Below are 14,411 nucleotides of genomic sequence, written 5' to 3'. Positions count from 1 at the left end.
TTTTTAATCTTTTACAAGTATTTAAAAAAAATTGTGGGATCCTCAGAATCACACAGTACCATGCACCACATATAGGAAAAACGAGTTATGTATACCGCTGTTCCTCAAGCTCCTCTCCTCTGCATAAATTGTGGGGCGGAGGTATAGACTTCATCAGACAACATGGTTAAAATTCAATATTTATAAAAGCAACTTTCGTTTCTACCATCTCTCCTGGGAATCTGCATGGAAGTTCAAATGGAACCCTTTTATAAAAATGTTTTTTGACGTTCAACTATATATATATATATATATATATATATATATAAAATAATAAATAAAATATGTTAAAAAACACTTTGAAATGAGTTAAAAACATATTTAATCTGAAAACGAAACACTAGATAAATGGATAGTCCTTAATCCGCAGAGTTTCGAAGAAATACTCTCCTTCTCATCAGAGGGTAGGAATTAGCAAAATGCGGGATCGGATTTTGCATGCAGAAGTATTTGATGAAACAACAAGTAAGTCAAAGATCTTACTTGAAAACAAAATAAGTTAAGCAGAGGGAATATAGTGAAGAAAAAGGTGATTACACATGAATGGATAGTCTGGTAGAAAATAAAAAATCCAGTGACGGTAAAATCCAAATGTAAAACTTCAAGAAAGTTAAAAGAATTTCCATGTATACATATATAGAAACAACATTATTTTTGCACCAACCTGATAATTGAGGGCCCTAGAATTATACAGTACCAAGCGGCACATATAGGAAAAACGAGTTATGCATACCACCATGTTCCCCAAACTCTCCTCTACACGGAGCGCGGGTCAGAGATACAGAATACATTTGAAAACACAGTCAAAATCAATTGTTCATGAAAGTGACTTTCATTCTGCCCCCCCCCCCAAGCTGATGTGGAGGCTCTGCTCACCTTTATACCCTCTACAAAAGCCTTTTATCTCCATACTGTTTTATATGAAGAAAAAAAACAAAAAAAAAAACTCTTTGTTAAAAGACATGAAAGAAAACGCCAACCTCAAATGCAACTGCGGCGGCTGTGAAGAATCTGATGATCCGAATGATTGAAATACATTCATGTATTATGTTGACAACATCAGCGCAGAATGACTAAGAAGTAATCTAAATGCAGTAAAACTATCTTGTTAACTGTATTATCGTGCTTACAGGCAATAATAACAATTTCATTGTCACCATTTTCACAATAATCGTTATTACATCACAATTATCATCCTTACTGAAATTAACATGACATGATAGCTTAGGGGTTACACTTCATTTTAAAACAAACCCCCAAAAATATTTCTATTAGTTCCCAAGATATATGAGTTACAAAGTCACAAAACTTCCAACCCAGTTTTTTTTTTTTAAGTAGTGAGTAGTTATTAGTACCATAGGATTCTGGGGACCTCATATGCAGTTTGGTTGTGCTAGGATTTTGGTCACAGCACCAAATGTGATTTAATAGGCTGGCACTGATCCAATGCTTGAGGGAGTGCATATGTTCTGACTGGTTATACTATCAATAATTCTATGCAGACACTGAAGCCAAACAAAGATCTGCAGAACTTTGGGTGTTGTCACCACTAGAGACTTGAGTAAATGGTAGGTTCTGCTGGCAACTCCAAAACAAAAATTCATCAAGAACAATAACATTATAATCACGGATAAATAATGTTCAATAAGAACAATAACATTATAATCACGGATAAATAATGTTCTGGTGCTATTAGATTAGGCTGTCTGAACATACCAGATCACCTAAAATGTATGAAACACTTATGTTATCGTTTTGTTTTTATTTCCTTTTGCAAAACTCAATCATGTTCTGCAAAAGCCCAAAACACAATTTTCCTCTATAAAACAATAAAACCAAACTCTGAATATATAAAAAACTTGAAGCATAATTTTTTTTTTACCAAAATTACTGAATTCTGCATTAAACAAACCAAGCATGTGGTGTCCCCTTGTGAGTAAAACATTTACTTTCACCATGACTAATGTTGGTGCAAAATTAAAAAAAAATTCAAGGCGTGGTTATCGAGAAAAGTGCAGGCAAACAAACATGAACGATTTTAGGGCAAACTTTACTCTTATAATACCGAATTATATTGGAAAATCTATTCTGGCAAAAATTTACTTTCACCATGACCAATGTTTGTGCAAAATTTAAAAAAAAATTCAAGGCATGGTTATTGAGAAAAGTGCATACAAATAAACATAAGTGAATTACTAGGTTCAATTCCTTCTTTATCAAGAGACCAATAACACGAAAAGGGTTGATATGCCATAAAGTATAACTAAACCAATTGATGACGGGCCTTTTTTTTTTCATAACATTCCTCAGAGTTTTTAAGTTAACGAGTAAACCTATTGCTTTATGGGCAAATATCATTGGTATACTGAATCTCTAGCATCTGAGTAAAAAGTGCGGGCACTTGTACAGTTTGTAAAATAGGGTTGTCTTCAAATTCTTTATGAGCCGTTTCCCTTAAGTAATTTACCACAATTTCCACTACTGACGATTACGATATTGTCCCATTGACTACTGTTCACTCTTTAACCCCAATCCTCGAGTGGCCTTTGGGCTTTCATAAGTGGTAATTACTTTGTAAAATATATATATATATATATAATGAGAGAGGGAGGAGGGGTTAGTGGAAAAAGAGGAAGGATGAGGTAGAAAGATAAGAAAGGAGAGGGAGAGAAAAAAGCTTAAGAGAGAAGTTTTAAGTTCTTGATGAGCCGTTCCCTCTAAGTAATCCAATTTACCAAATTTACTAACGATTAATATGATATTGTCCTATTGACTACTGTTCACTCTTTAACCCCTATCCTCGAGTGGCCTCTGGGTCTTGATGTAGTGACGCCTCTGTAAAAAAAAAAAAATAAATAAAAAAAAATTCTACCCATGTAAAATTTTAAGGAAAAAAAAAAAAAAAAAAAAAAAAAAAAATTTTTTTTTGAAATTTGTTATAATTGATTTTTTTTTAATTTTCAAAAAAGTTAATTTGTTTCTGTTTATTTTTTGTTTCAGTAAATTTTTTTTTGTTTTTGAACAAAGGTTGGTGTAACAGAACCGTTGATGCTGGATTTGCAGCAGAAGCCATATGCAAATAACCAAGCCGGCTGCACGATGTGATCTCTAGGCAGAGATAAAGAGGACACACATGTTCAGAGAAGCCCGTGTTCGAGACACAGACGAGAACGTGTTCGAGAAACGGAAGAGGAGTTGTTCGAGGCACAAGTATTCAGAGAAGTTGAATTTGAGACTCGTCAAAGCAGAGACGAAAAGTCACATATCCAGAAAAGGAGAAATGCATTGTTTAAATATTTAGAAAAAATGCATTGTTGAAAATACCAGATATAAAGGCTTTTCTCAAAAAATAAAAAGTCAAGTTTGTTCCTTTATTTTGTTGCTTGCGATGGGTCTACGTGTTGGGGTACGTGTTGGGGCCGTTATTAAAAAAAAGTGTACAACGTGACATTGGGTTAAAAAAAAAAAAAAAAAAATTTTTTTTTTTAAATTTTATTATAAAGTTAAAATGAAAAAAATTATTTACATTGTTGTCTTTAGCGTTACACAGTAAAAAATATTTTTTTTTTACAACTTTTAGTTGTTTGAGAAGTTTTTACCCATCCAAAAAGGCTAACATTAATTATTGCTTTAATCAATTGTTTTAATTTTTATGTTTTACTTAATTTGCAATTGTAAATTGTTGCCATTAGATTGGCTTAGCACATCGGCATCTTTTGGTAGTTTTTATGTAAATTGTCGGAAACCGCCAACAAAAAGTTTTGTCACCTAAATTTTTATTATATAAAAGTCACTGTGTGTGCGTGTGTGTGAGAGTTAGTTCCTTCCTCATAGGTTCTGAAACAGCTGAGCCTTCTTTTGCAAATTTTACACAAAGGTAATTTATATATCTGGCAGTGTTCTTAGATATGTCCCTATTTACAATGCCTCCCCACGGGACAGAGTTAGACACCAGGGTCATTTTTTAATGTGGAGAAAAAAGGAACAAAAATAAAAATTGTCTCAGTCGTGAAGGATTTCTCCTCCACTGACAGAGAACAAGAAATAGAAGTGCAGCATCTGAAGAAAAGATACTACACTTTGATCTTGACCCGAAGGCCAAGGATATGTTTTCTTAATGTTATGTACTTAGATATATTATTACAGAAATTCATCCGATAAGTATCGAAAACTGAAAAAATCTAATCCTAAAAATAGTCTTCCTTTCTTATAAATAAAAAGGAATTTTTACAGAGGAATATTTTACGTTACGCTGGCCAAGGGAGATAATAAAATCTCAGAACATTATTATTTAATTTTTTTTTTTTTACAAATTAGTCCACCAAACAAATTATTCCTCGTAATATTCGATATAGGATTGATTCTATAATAATACATACGCAATTTTCATAAATCAAAATACCATGTGTAAACGTACAACCGGGAAATGCTAGTATACAACTAAAAAATAAAAAAATAAGGAAACCCCAAAACTGTTAATCCGATGTTTGAATCGGGTAAGGTGATCGGTGTGTGAGGGTTCATACCTTGTTCTGGAAGTGTAATATTGCTGACCAACTGTGAAAGGTGTTCGGAGACATGCTGAATGAAATCATCCATGTTTTCTGTGGATGCAGAACATTCCTCCCATTCGCAGGCAAGATGCAACACTTTCGGATTGATGGGGATGCTGACAATGTATTTTCGATACGCAGCTTTGGCCTTCTTTTTATCTGCAATACTGTAAAAAAAAAAAAAAAAAAAAAAAAAAATTAATAAACGTCTAAATATTGCTCGATACCAAATAGGAGTTTATATTGTTTTTTTTTTTTGTTTTTTACTCTTTTTTTTATCCCAAATAAAGCATTGAAATGTAAAGCGCTACTATAGTGCGTATGATGCATGTGTGAGAAAAATCAGCAGTAGCCGTAGAATAGCTGACTAGCGAAAATATTAGCAACAGCAGCTGTTTTAGTGATATGCAAATTAGCAAGTGTGCGAACTTACATGGCAAGAAAAGGAGAGAAAAATATACCAAACCAAGAGCAGAAGCAAAGTGTGTGCCAGACAAGATGAATGCGTGACGACGAGGGTGAGAAAACGCTGACTACGGGTGATGAGGAAAGAGACTTTTTAAAAGCATGTTATATGCCAGAGTGTTGTAAAATACATGTGTGCGAAAAGACTTCTGCCAGATAATGAAATGTGCTATTTTGGAAGAACCACAAATAAAAATACATTTCATTTGCACATTTAGGTCAGTTTTTTTATACTTTTTTTTTTTCCTGCGACATTACCAGACAATGTGTGGGTCCTAAGGGTTGAAATGTAACAACACGGTTCGAGTGTAGCAGCCACTTTACAAGTGGAACAGCAAGACGTCAGTTCATATTGCAGTTTAATGTCAGCAGGTTAGTACAATCAAGGAAGCAAGAAACAGGGAGGGAATTCTAACGTTTAACAATTCGAGGGAAGAAAATATCATAGGAGAAGGTTTCCTGGCATCTAGGGCCCTCAACAGTGAAGAAGTGTGATTTCACTGCTTGTCAGGTAAGTTAAGAGGATGTACGTTAAGGGGGGCACAAATGCTAGGAGTTCATCAGGACACATTCGATTGAAGTACCTGTAAAACAAGCACAGAAATGCCACATTGAAACAATGGGATAAAGGTTGGAGCTTTAGCCGATAGTGCGAGATTTATTAAATTTGAAACGTTTTTTTGGCTCTGTCTAATAGGGAGAGATTAGTAGTAGATGCCTCACTCGGACTGGAGCAACAATACTCCATACATGGGCGAATGATGTCTTTATAAGTGTACTAACTGCTCTAAAACGCCAGAATGCCCTTTTCTCTTTACCACAGAAAAGACGTCGCAAGCCTGTCTCTGATTTATTGTTATTTTCATTGAAAGTGCTCGTCTGAGCTCCAATCTATGCCCCCCCAAACTTTCACGAAAAACACTTGTCTAGCCAAAACGATTATCAATAATTTCCCCCACTACTATTTAGCTTTTTTTTCTTGAATTTTGTTAAATCTATACAAGTGGTTGTATATGGAATTAGAAGTTGATGAGGCTCAGTATATCTTCTGACCTTTTGCAGAAGAAATGTTTATATATTAATAAGATAGAGTGTGTGTTATTTTCTGTGGCGCGCTTACATCCGGGTCATTTAATTGTTATGTATTCCGCTTCTTGTCATAAATAATTTTACTAAGAATTCTTCATGTTTTGGTTTCGATTATATCTGATGGCACTTAAGTCATCTATTTTTTTATAAATAATTTTATCAAGAATTCTTTATAAGTTTTGGTTTCGGTTATGGATGAAGTTTTATATATATATATATATATATATATATAAAAGTGAAAGTGTCTGTGTGTGTGTGTCTGTGTACATTTCCCTACACAATAACTCTTAATTTTCAGTCTATAGACTCGAAATTTAATATACAGGGTATTGAGATTTGGGAAAATCTTTGTAATCAGTTTTCAGGCAGAAATTTGGCTGATAAGGGGTTGAAGTTCAACAATTTAACCTTTGAGAACTCTACCAAACTCCAACAACTTTGGGTCTAAACACTTGAAATTTTAGATGTAGGTTCCTTGGACATGGATCTAACTTCACTTGATTTGAGCCCAAAACAATAAATGCTAAGGGGTCATAATAGGGGTCAAAGTTTTAAAAAATTTGACCTCTGTGGTCTCTACCAAATTACTCAGACAATTTCTGGTCTAAACATTGGAAATTTTACATAAAGGGTATTCAGAGATAGGGCAAGCTTTTTCATCGGTTTGGGTTGAAAAATTGAGCTACCAATATATAAATTGTAGGGAAACGTGCGACTTACCTAACTAGCATGTGTGCATAATTCAACGGGTCGGTCGTGGAATGAAACGAATGAAGAAAGAAACAAAAATGGCTGCCTTATCTCTTTATATGCTTGCAATGTGACCACCCGATATGCAAATGAGATGCTCCTGGTTGGAGATAAAAGAGGGTTGATTTTTTAGAGGTACATTCATTTTGAAGGATTTCGAAGAAATAAGTTGAATTAGCAAAAGTTCGTTTGGAGTTGAGAGAAGGTGCGTTACGTATATAGAAGTTTGGACAACAGTGTCAACCTTAGCCAGGAAATTATTGGTGTGAGGGGTGGAAGAAATAACACTTAAGTTACTGAATTATAAGCTATTTCGGCTCTCGGTGTGCAGTGACTCGAAAGGCAGAAAATGGACAGATTCGACTTTCGCTTGATACCCGAGTTTGATGGATCTACCACTGGACCGTCTGTCATTGAATGGGTTGAAAAAGCTGAGAAGATCTGTACACTGTGCAGAATTAAATAACCAGCCACAGTCATTCCTTTGAGGTTAACCGGAGGGGCTTATGCAGTCTACCAGCAACTCGGGGATGAACCAGACTGGGATACAATCAAACACAGCCTGTATACAGCGTTTGATAGAGATCCGTTTGTTGCATGGCAACAGTTCACGAGCCGGCGACTTCACCTCAAGGAAACAGTTGATGTATACCTAGCCGACCTACGAAAGTTGTCGGTACCATTTGGTGGGGTTAACGATAAGATATTAAGATGTGCCTTTTTAGTAGGCTTACCTGAGGAGGTCAGCAAACTGTTGCGGGCATCGTCACCAATTAATGAATTGACAACAAACGAGTTATTAGCCCGAGCTCGAAACATCTGTAAGGAACAGGAGCCAATTGCAGCAGCAACTAGTATTCAACATGCAACAGTCAAACCGCATGGAAGCAATGCAGATTCTCTCCCAGGTAGTAATAAGCGTGTAGGCCCAGTGTGCTATAAATGTGGGGAGGCCAATCATTTTGCTAAGGATTGCCGGAGTGATAGGAGGTGTGTATATCCACGAGCACAGAGAACAGTACAATGCTATCGCTGCAATAAGTATGGGCACATATCTTGCAACTGTTCGGGAAATGACGTTGGGGGCAAGGTACTATCGCCACCCTTGCTCCTTGCTAACCAATAAACACAGGATTACCGGTCATTGGCGTTAAAATTGACGATGTGCAGTGTTCAGCACTCATAGACATGGGGTATTCCCGGTCTATAGTTAGTGCACATTACTGTCAGATGTGGCGGGAGCAACCAGTTGGTATTATGACGATCAGTGGTTTATCCCGAGCATGTTGTGGTGAAGGGACAGTCACGATCTGTACTGAGAAGGGTGACACAGCCAAAGTTGATGTTCTGGTGATGCAAGAAAAACCCCTTGGTTATGACATGTTGATTGGAATTGATGAAATACAAGCACTAGGAGGCGTCATAATCACAGCGACTGGAGGTGTAATGTTTGGAGAAGGGAAAGAAGTCTGTGCAGCCATGTCTATTGAAGAAAAGGACTTCCGTGCTACGTTTGACGACAACGAAAAGGCGTGGACTGCGAAGTGAAAATGGACTATGAGCCAGGCACCAGATCGGCTGTGCAACACCATTCCAGAGTATGCAGTTTCCACAAAGAATAGGGCCACATATGAAGAAGAACTTCAGATGTGGATTGATAACTAATGGTTAATACCGTACCCACAGGAACGTCTGGGACCACCCAAAGGATTAATTCTGCTCATGGCTGTTGAACAACCTACTAAAGACAAAATTCGGCCCGTAATGGATTACCGAGAATTGAATCAACATGTTGATGCTTTCACTGGAAACGCAGATGTGTGCGCTGCTAAACTAAGAGAGTGGCGTCAGAAAGGGAGTAATGTAGCACTGCTGAATTTGAAGAGAGCCTACCTGCAGATACGTGTCCACGAGTCATTATGGCCATTTCAGACAGTGATAATCAAGGGAAAACAATATTGTTTAACACGTTTTTGCTTAAACGTAGTACCCTTAATTATGACAACTATTATTAAAACTGTTTTGATGCAGGATGAGACCACAGCAAAAGCTGCTTCAGCTTACATTGACGACATCTACGTTAATGAGGATATAATGTCTGCAGATGTGGTTCGAGCAAAACTGGAATCATTTCGGTTAATAAGCAAAGACACTAAGCGCCTAAAGGACGGGGTGCCCGTGTTAGGTCTAGAGGTCTATGAGAAGGGCAATACTTTGCGATGGAAGCGAGGGAGCGCGATTCCAGAGTTACCCAGTGTATTGACAAGACGCATTGTGTTTTCTATTTGCGGTAAATTAGTAGGACATCTACCTATCTGTGGATGGCTCTGATCGGCAACAGGAGTGTTAAAAAGACGAGTAACTGCAGTAACCAAAGGATGGGACGACATGGTGGATGATGATTCTCTCCAGCAAATGATGGCTGAAATTTTGTCCAGAGTACATAGAAACGACCCTGGTGAGTGGCAAGTATCTGAAAATGAACTGAATGCATAGGTTGACGCAAGTTCACTGGCTACAGGTGTCGTGTTGGAACAGTTGGGTGCTGTTGTGGAAGATGCGTGCTGGCTTCGTCCGAAAAATGATGACCAGCATATAAATTTGGCAGAACTTGATGCCACGTTAAAAGGGCTTAATCTTGCATTGCAATGGCAGGCTAAGGTTGTGCATCTCCGCACTGACTCGTTGCGTATTTACCACTGGTTGACCGACACCTTGACTAGATAGGCTCGAGTTTAGACTAGAGCTGCAAGTGAGATGTTAGTACAAAGGAGACTGGCAATAATAAAGCGTATAGTTGACGAATACAGCTTGCAGGTGGACATTACCTTAGTTTCGTCGATGCAGAATTTGGCTGATAGCTTGACTAGAGTACCAAAGAGGTGAGTCGATGTAATGAGGCAGGGATCTGATCCTCCACAACAGACATGTGCAGCCGTAACAGATCAATTAACACCTGACCAGATCCGTACAATACATCAGCAGAGTGGACGTCCCGGAATTCGGAGGACAACATATTTTGTCCGAAGAGTGTGTCCCTCAACTACAAGAGCATCAAACAAGGCAGCTATACACTCGTGTGAAGAGTGTCAGCGAATTGATCCGGCACCATCCCAATGGCAAAAAGGGAAGCTTGAGGTGGAGGACAACTGGTACCGAGTAGGAATGAATGTAACGCATTATGAGGGAAAGCATTTTTTTACCTTGACAGATTGTGGTCCAACACGTTTCACGATATAGCATCTGTTGACACGACAGGATGCATCTAGCATTATACGACAGTTGAGAGCTGTCTTTTTTTAACGTGGTGCCCCGCTGGAAATTCTGACTGATAACGCCACTATGTTTCGATGTCAAGAATTTCAGAAATTTACGCAGGAATGAGGGATTAGAATGCGTTACTGATGTGCATATTTTCCAGAAGGTAACGGTATCACGGAGCGGTGTCACCGCACCATTAAAAGAATTGCAGCCAGGACACAGTGTTCTATTCTAGAAGCTGTGTACTGGTATAATGTGACATCAAAGGACGATGCAACACCAGAAACTGCACCAGCTAATGGGATTTACCGCTATGAACAGCATATAAAAGGAATTGATGTCACACCATCAGTGGTTAGCGTTGTCAATAAACCATATCAAGTGGGAGACCGTGTTTGGTAAAACCCCCAAATGCTGGGTGCACTATAAAATTTTGCAGAGGAAAAATAGACAAAATCATAAGTCCTCAGACCACGTGTACCACGTCATGTAAAAGATATCCACCCCTGTTATACCTCGTCTGATTCTGAGGATAATGAAGATTGGTTGGTTGGTTGTTTTTGCTTTACGGCATATCAACCCTTTTGGGTTATTTAATGCTGAATCCAGTGATTTTGAAGAACAAGTTTTTAATAGAGTATATTTGTTTTTTAAGTCGGTTTCTATTTAACCCATAGTTGGGACCCTAACAGGTACTACCACTCTGGGTCAGAGTGGACCTGGGAGCAATGGCAATTAAAGGGTGGCTCCACACTCCCCAAAGCCCGCAAGCTGGGGCCATACCATCAGATATAGTTTAATGTCATATCCAGGACCAGGATAATGAGGAAGATCACATACAGTTCAGGGATGATCCTGATCGCCTACTGCCCCTACAGGTGAGCATAGAAACACTACCTACAGAACCAGATGACGGAATGATGGAACATACTAGTGGCAATAGTGATGAGGACGATGGACATGAGGAAGTAATACCGCCAGTACCTCATCAAAGTACCCGAGAAAGACGAATACTGCCCACCCGCCGTGATTGTGAAACACCGCCTATAGCACCATGAGAGGGGATGATGGAACCGAGGAAGTGATGCCTCCGATTCTTCGAAGGAGTAGCCGACAAAGACGGATACTGCCCCCTTGCCCTGATTGTGAAACACCGCATAGAGAACCACAAGAGGGGATAATGGAACAGACTGGTGGCAATAACGGTGGTAATGAGGAAGATGGCAATGAGGAAGTGCTTCCCCCAATTCTTCGAAGAAGTACCCGACAAAGACGACTGCCCCATGTGTGATCATGAGATCAGGGGAGAGTGTAGGGAAACGTGCGACTTACCTAACTAGCACGTGTGCATAATTCAACGGGTCAGTTGTGGAATGAAATGAATGAAGAAGAAAGAAACAAAAATGGCTGCCTTATCTCTTTATATGCCTGCAATGTGACCACCCGATATGCAAATGAGATGCTCCTGGTTGGAGATAAAAGAGGGTTGATTTTTTAGAGGGACGTTCATTTTGAAGTTGGATTTCGAAGAAATAAGTTGAATTAGCAGAAGTTCGTTTGGAGTTGAGGTGCGTTACGATTTATAATATCGATAGAACATTAACTCTATAATAATATATACGAAATCTGCAAGAATTAAATTATCATATTTAAGCATATTTTATGACCAGGCGTCCCTGCTAGCTTAGATAAATACTTTTGCAGTTTTAACAAAAAAGCTACGATAATATCAGAGCGTTTCCATTTACACTGAACCTCTACAGAATGCCAACATCAATATATTAAATATGAATGACATATTTTACGCCATTTCAATAACTTAATTTCATTAAAGCTTTTCTTGCATGCACGCGCGTAGTAGTGACTTCTCACATTCGTCTTGATGATAGGTGCCAGCAGATTGTTCGTTCATCAACAAATTTTGCGGTGATTGTGGATGAGGAGTGTGCTTCGGTGATCTCCATGCAGCGGTTCTCTACGTTTACCCGTTTGTTGAGGGTAACTTCTTTAGTCTTCCGATTCATCGGCTTGATGAGGAAAAGGGAAGACAACTACAACAAGAAAGCCGCAATTTACTTAATAAAATGTTCTCAACAGCAGGAATTTATGGCTGAATTGAATTACCTGCGGAATCCTATGGTAAAGCCTGCACCTAATCGTGTTCGAGCACTAGATCTTTTTCTGGATGAGGAAGGATTGATCCGCTCGCATGGACGGTTGGACAGGTCTTCTCAGTTTTCTTATGAAGTTAAGAATCCCTTGTTGCTGGGCAAGAATCATCACCTGACCCGACTTGTAATATTAGACTGCCATCTTAAATGTTCCCATCTGGGTACAGGATCAACCTTAACGGAATTGAGATGTCGAGGATACTGGGTGCCTCAAGGGAGGCAGGCAGTCAAAAATGCCCTGAATTCCTGCACAAGGTGTAAAAGATACAATTCTAGGCCGGTGCTGTCTGAGAACATGGCCAATCTACCAACTTCTCATGTTGAATTTGAGGTTCCTTATAGGAATACTGGAGTGGACTTCACAGGACATTTTTGGGTGAAGGAGGGTAACAGTGAGAAAAAAATGTATCTGTTGTTGTTCACTTGTTTGAGTGTAAGAGCAGTGCATATAGAGGTGGTGCCAGACATGAGTATATTGTCCTTTTTTCAGGCTCTAGTCATATTTACTAATGCACATGGTGTTCCAGAGTCAATTCTCAGCGACAACGCAAAAACCTTTCTGGGTAGTGGAAGACTTTAAGCGCCTTTGTCTTCTCCAGGACTACCAGGCCAAATTTGGGTCATGTAACATTAAGTGGGAGACAATTCCTCTATTTTCCCCCTGGGTTGGGGGTGTATGGGAGCGTAGCATCAAGACTTTAAAATCTTGCCTATACAAGGTTATTGGTAGGGGTAAGGTAGATTATTATACCTTCCTAACTATTGTCTCAGATATTCAGCGGGCTGTAAACAACAGGCCCCTTACTTATCAAGAGTCCGCTGACAGGCAACCAATGATTATCACACCCAATATGTTTGTTAGACCCAATAAAAGCCCTGGTCTATTGGTACCGTTGGGAAGAGATGATCTCTCCACCATGGTTCCTCCCAGCCGGAGAAGGTTGATCGAGACGATTGGATTACGAAATGAATGGTTGTCAAGATTTAGAGAACTGTGGTACAAGGAGTACCTCCTTGATCTTAGAGGAAGGATGCCAGGAAGATCTCGGATACCATTTCAGAATCGCATTAAAAGAAATGATGTAGTCTTGGTTAAGAGCCCTTTAAAACCACAACCCTTTTGGATGTTGGGTACTATACTTGAGGTTCTCCCAGGACAAGATGGAGTGGTGAGGACAGCTCGTGTCAGACAGGGCGATGGTTTGGTAAATGTCCATTCACTGAAGAATTTATATCCAATAGAAATTTCACAATCTGATGATGATCTTGGGGAAAGTGAACTGAATCAGGCGGGTGCATCCTCGCCTGTTGCTGCAGGTAGCAGTCAAAACCAGGAATCCTCTAGTTCATTTTCGGAAGGAGATGGCACCATTTGGTTGTGTCCTGCCTGCAATAGACCTCCAGGGAACCAAGATATGATATGCTGCGATTCCTGTGATGAGTGGTATCATTTTGAGTGTGTTGGAATTGACTTGGCTCCACCCGCTAGACAGAAATGGTACTGCAGTGATTGTGCACCTCAAAGGAGACGAAGGGGTAGACCTAGTCTGTTACCCGCTCAATAGAAGTAGTCTTGGGTAGGACTATAAACTACAACCGACAGCGGGGCCTAGGCTAAGGGACAGAATGAGGGTACCCTGAACCACTGTTACCTCCAGGTGGCCCTTAACTGAGGCCTAGCACCTGTTAGTCCCCCTGCAGGGTCACGCCAACTTAGTTTTTTTTATGAAGATATATATATATATATATATATATATATATATATATATATATATATATATATAAAAATAAATAAAATGCACTTTTCTTTTTTTTTTTCTTTTGTTGGGAGAGTGTGGTGAATAATACATAGCTTACCTGAGTGTAGCTGCCGGAGGTGAGGATGGTCTTCCAACAATCAAGAAGAACAATAGCCTTGTGGTTATTTATGCTAATAGAGTAAGGTAAATTGTTATAAAAACCTTCCTCCTTTGTGAAGAGTCACTCATTATTTTTTTTAATGTTACTGTGGTTACAAGACGGTCGCGAAGAAGATTGTATTTTTTTCGCAACCTCACTTCAGGTTAGCTACTCTAAGTTATAT

The 14,411-nt window shown here is 38.9% G+C and overlaps 1 protein-coding gene across 3 annotated transcripts in view; it reads right to left on the bottom strand.

The window, feature by feature from the left end:
• Positions 1-14,411, bottom strand: part of LOC145249034 (histone H4 transcription factor-like) — a 41,577-nt gene that overhangs the window by 25,555 nt on the left and 1,611 nt on the right. The window contains exons 1-2 of one of the 3 annotated variants that reach the window (XM_080110895.1): positions 14,186-14,312; positions 4,566-4,759 (exon numbers count right to left, since the gene is read on the bottom strand). In XM_080110895.1, coding sequence (XP_079967021.1) covers positions 4,566-4,638 — 73 coding nt within the window. In that variant the 5' untranslated portion in view covers positions 4,639-4,759; positions 14,186-14,312. Of the gene's footprint in view, positions 1-4,565; positions 4,760-6,866; positions 6,992-14,185; positions 14,313-14,411 lie in introns of those variants that run through there. The other 2 variants (XM_080110893.1, XM_080110894.1) reach the window with 2 other exon arrangements.

This window comes from Euprymna scolopes, chromosome 27 (assembly GCF_053919585.1).
Source record: "Euprymna scolopes isolate OS-2025 chromosome 27, ASM5391958v1, whole genome shotgun sequence".
NCBI classification, from domain to species: Eukaryota; Metazoa; Mollusca; class Cephalopoda; order Sepiida; family Sepiolidae; genus Euprymna; species Euprymna scolopes.
The sequence above is the reverse complement of the archived record's forward strand: the minus strand, read 5'-3'. Positions and strand labels throughout refer to the sequence as shown.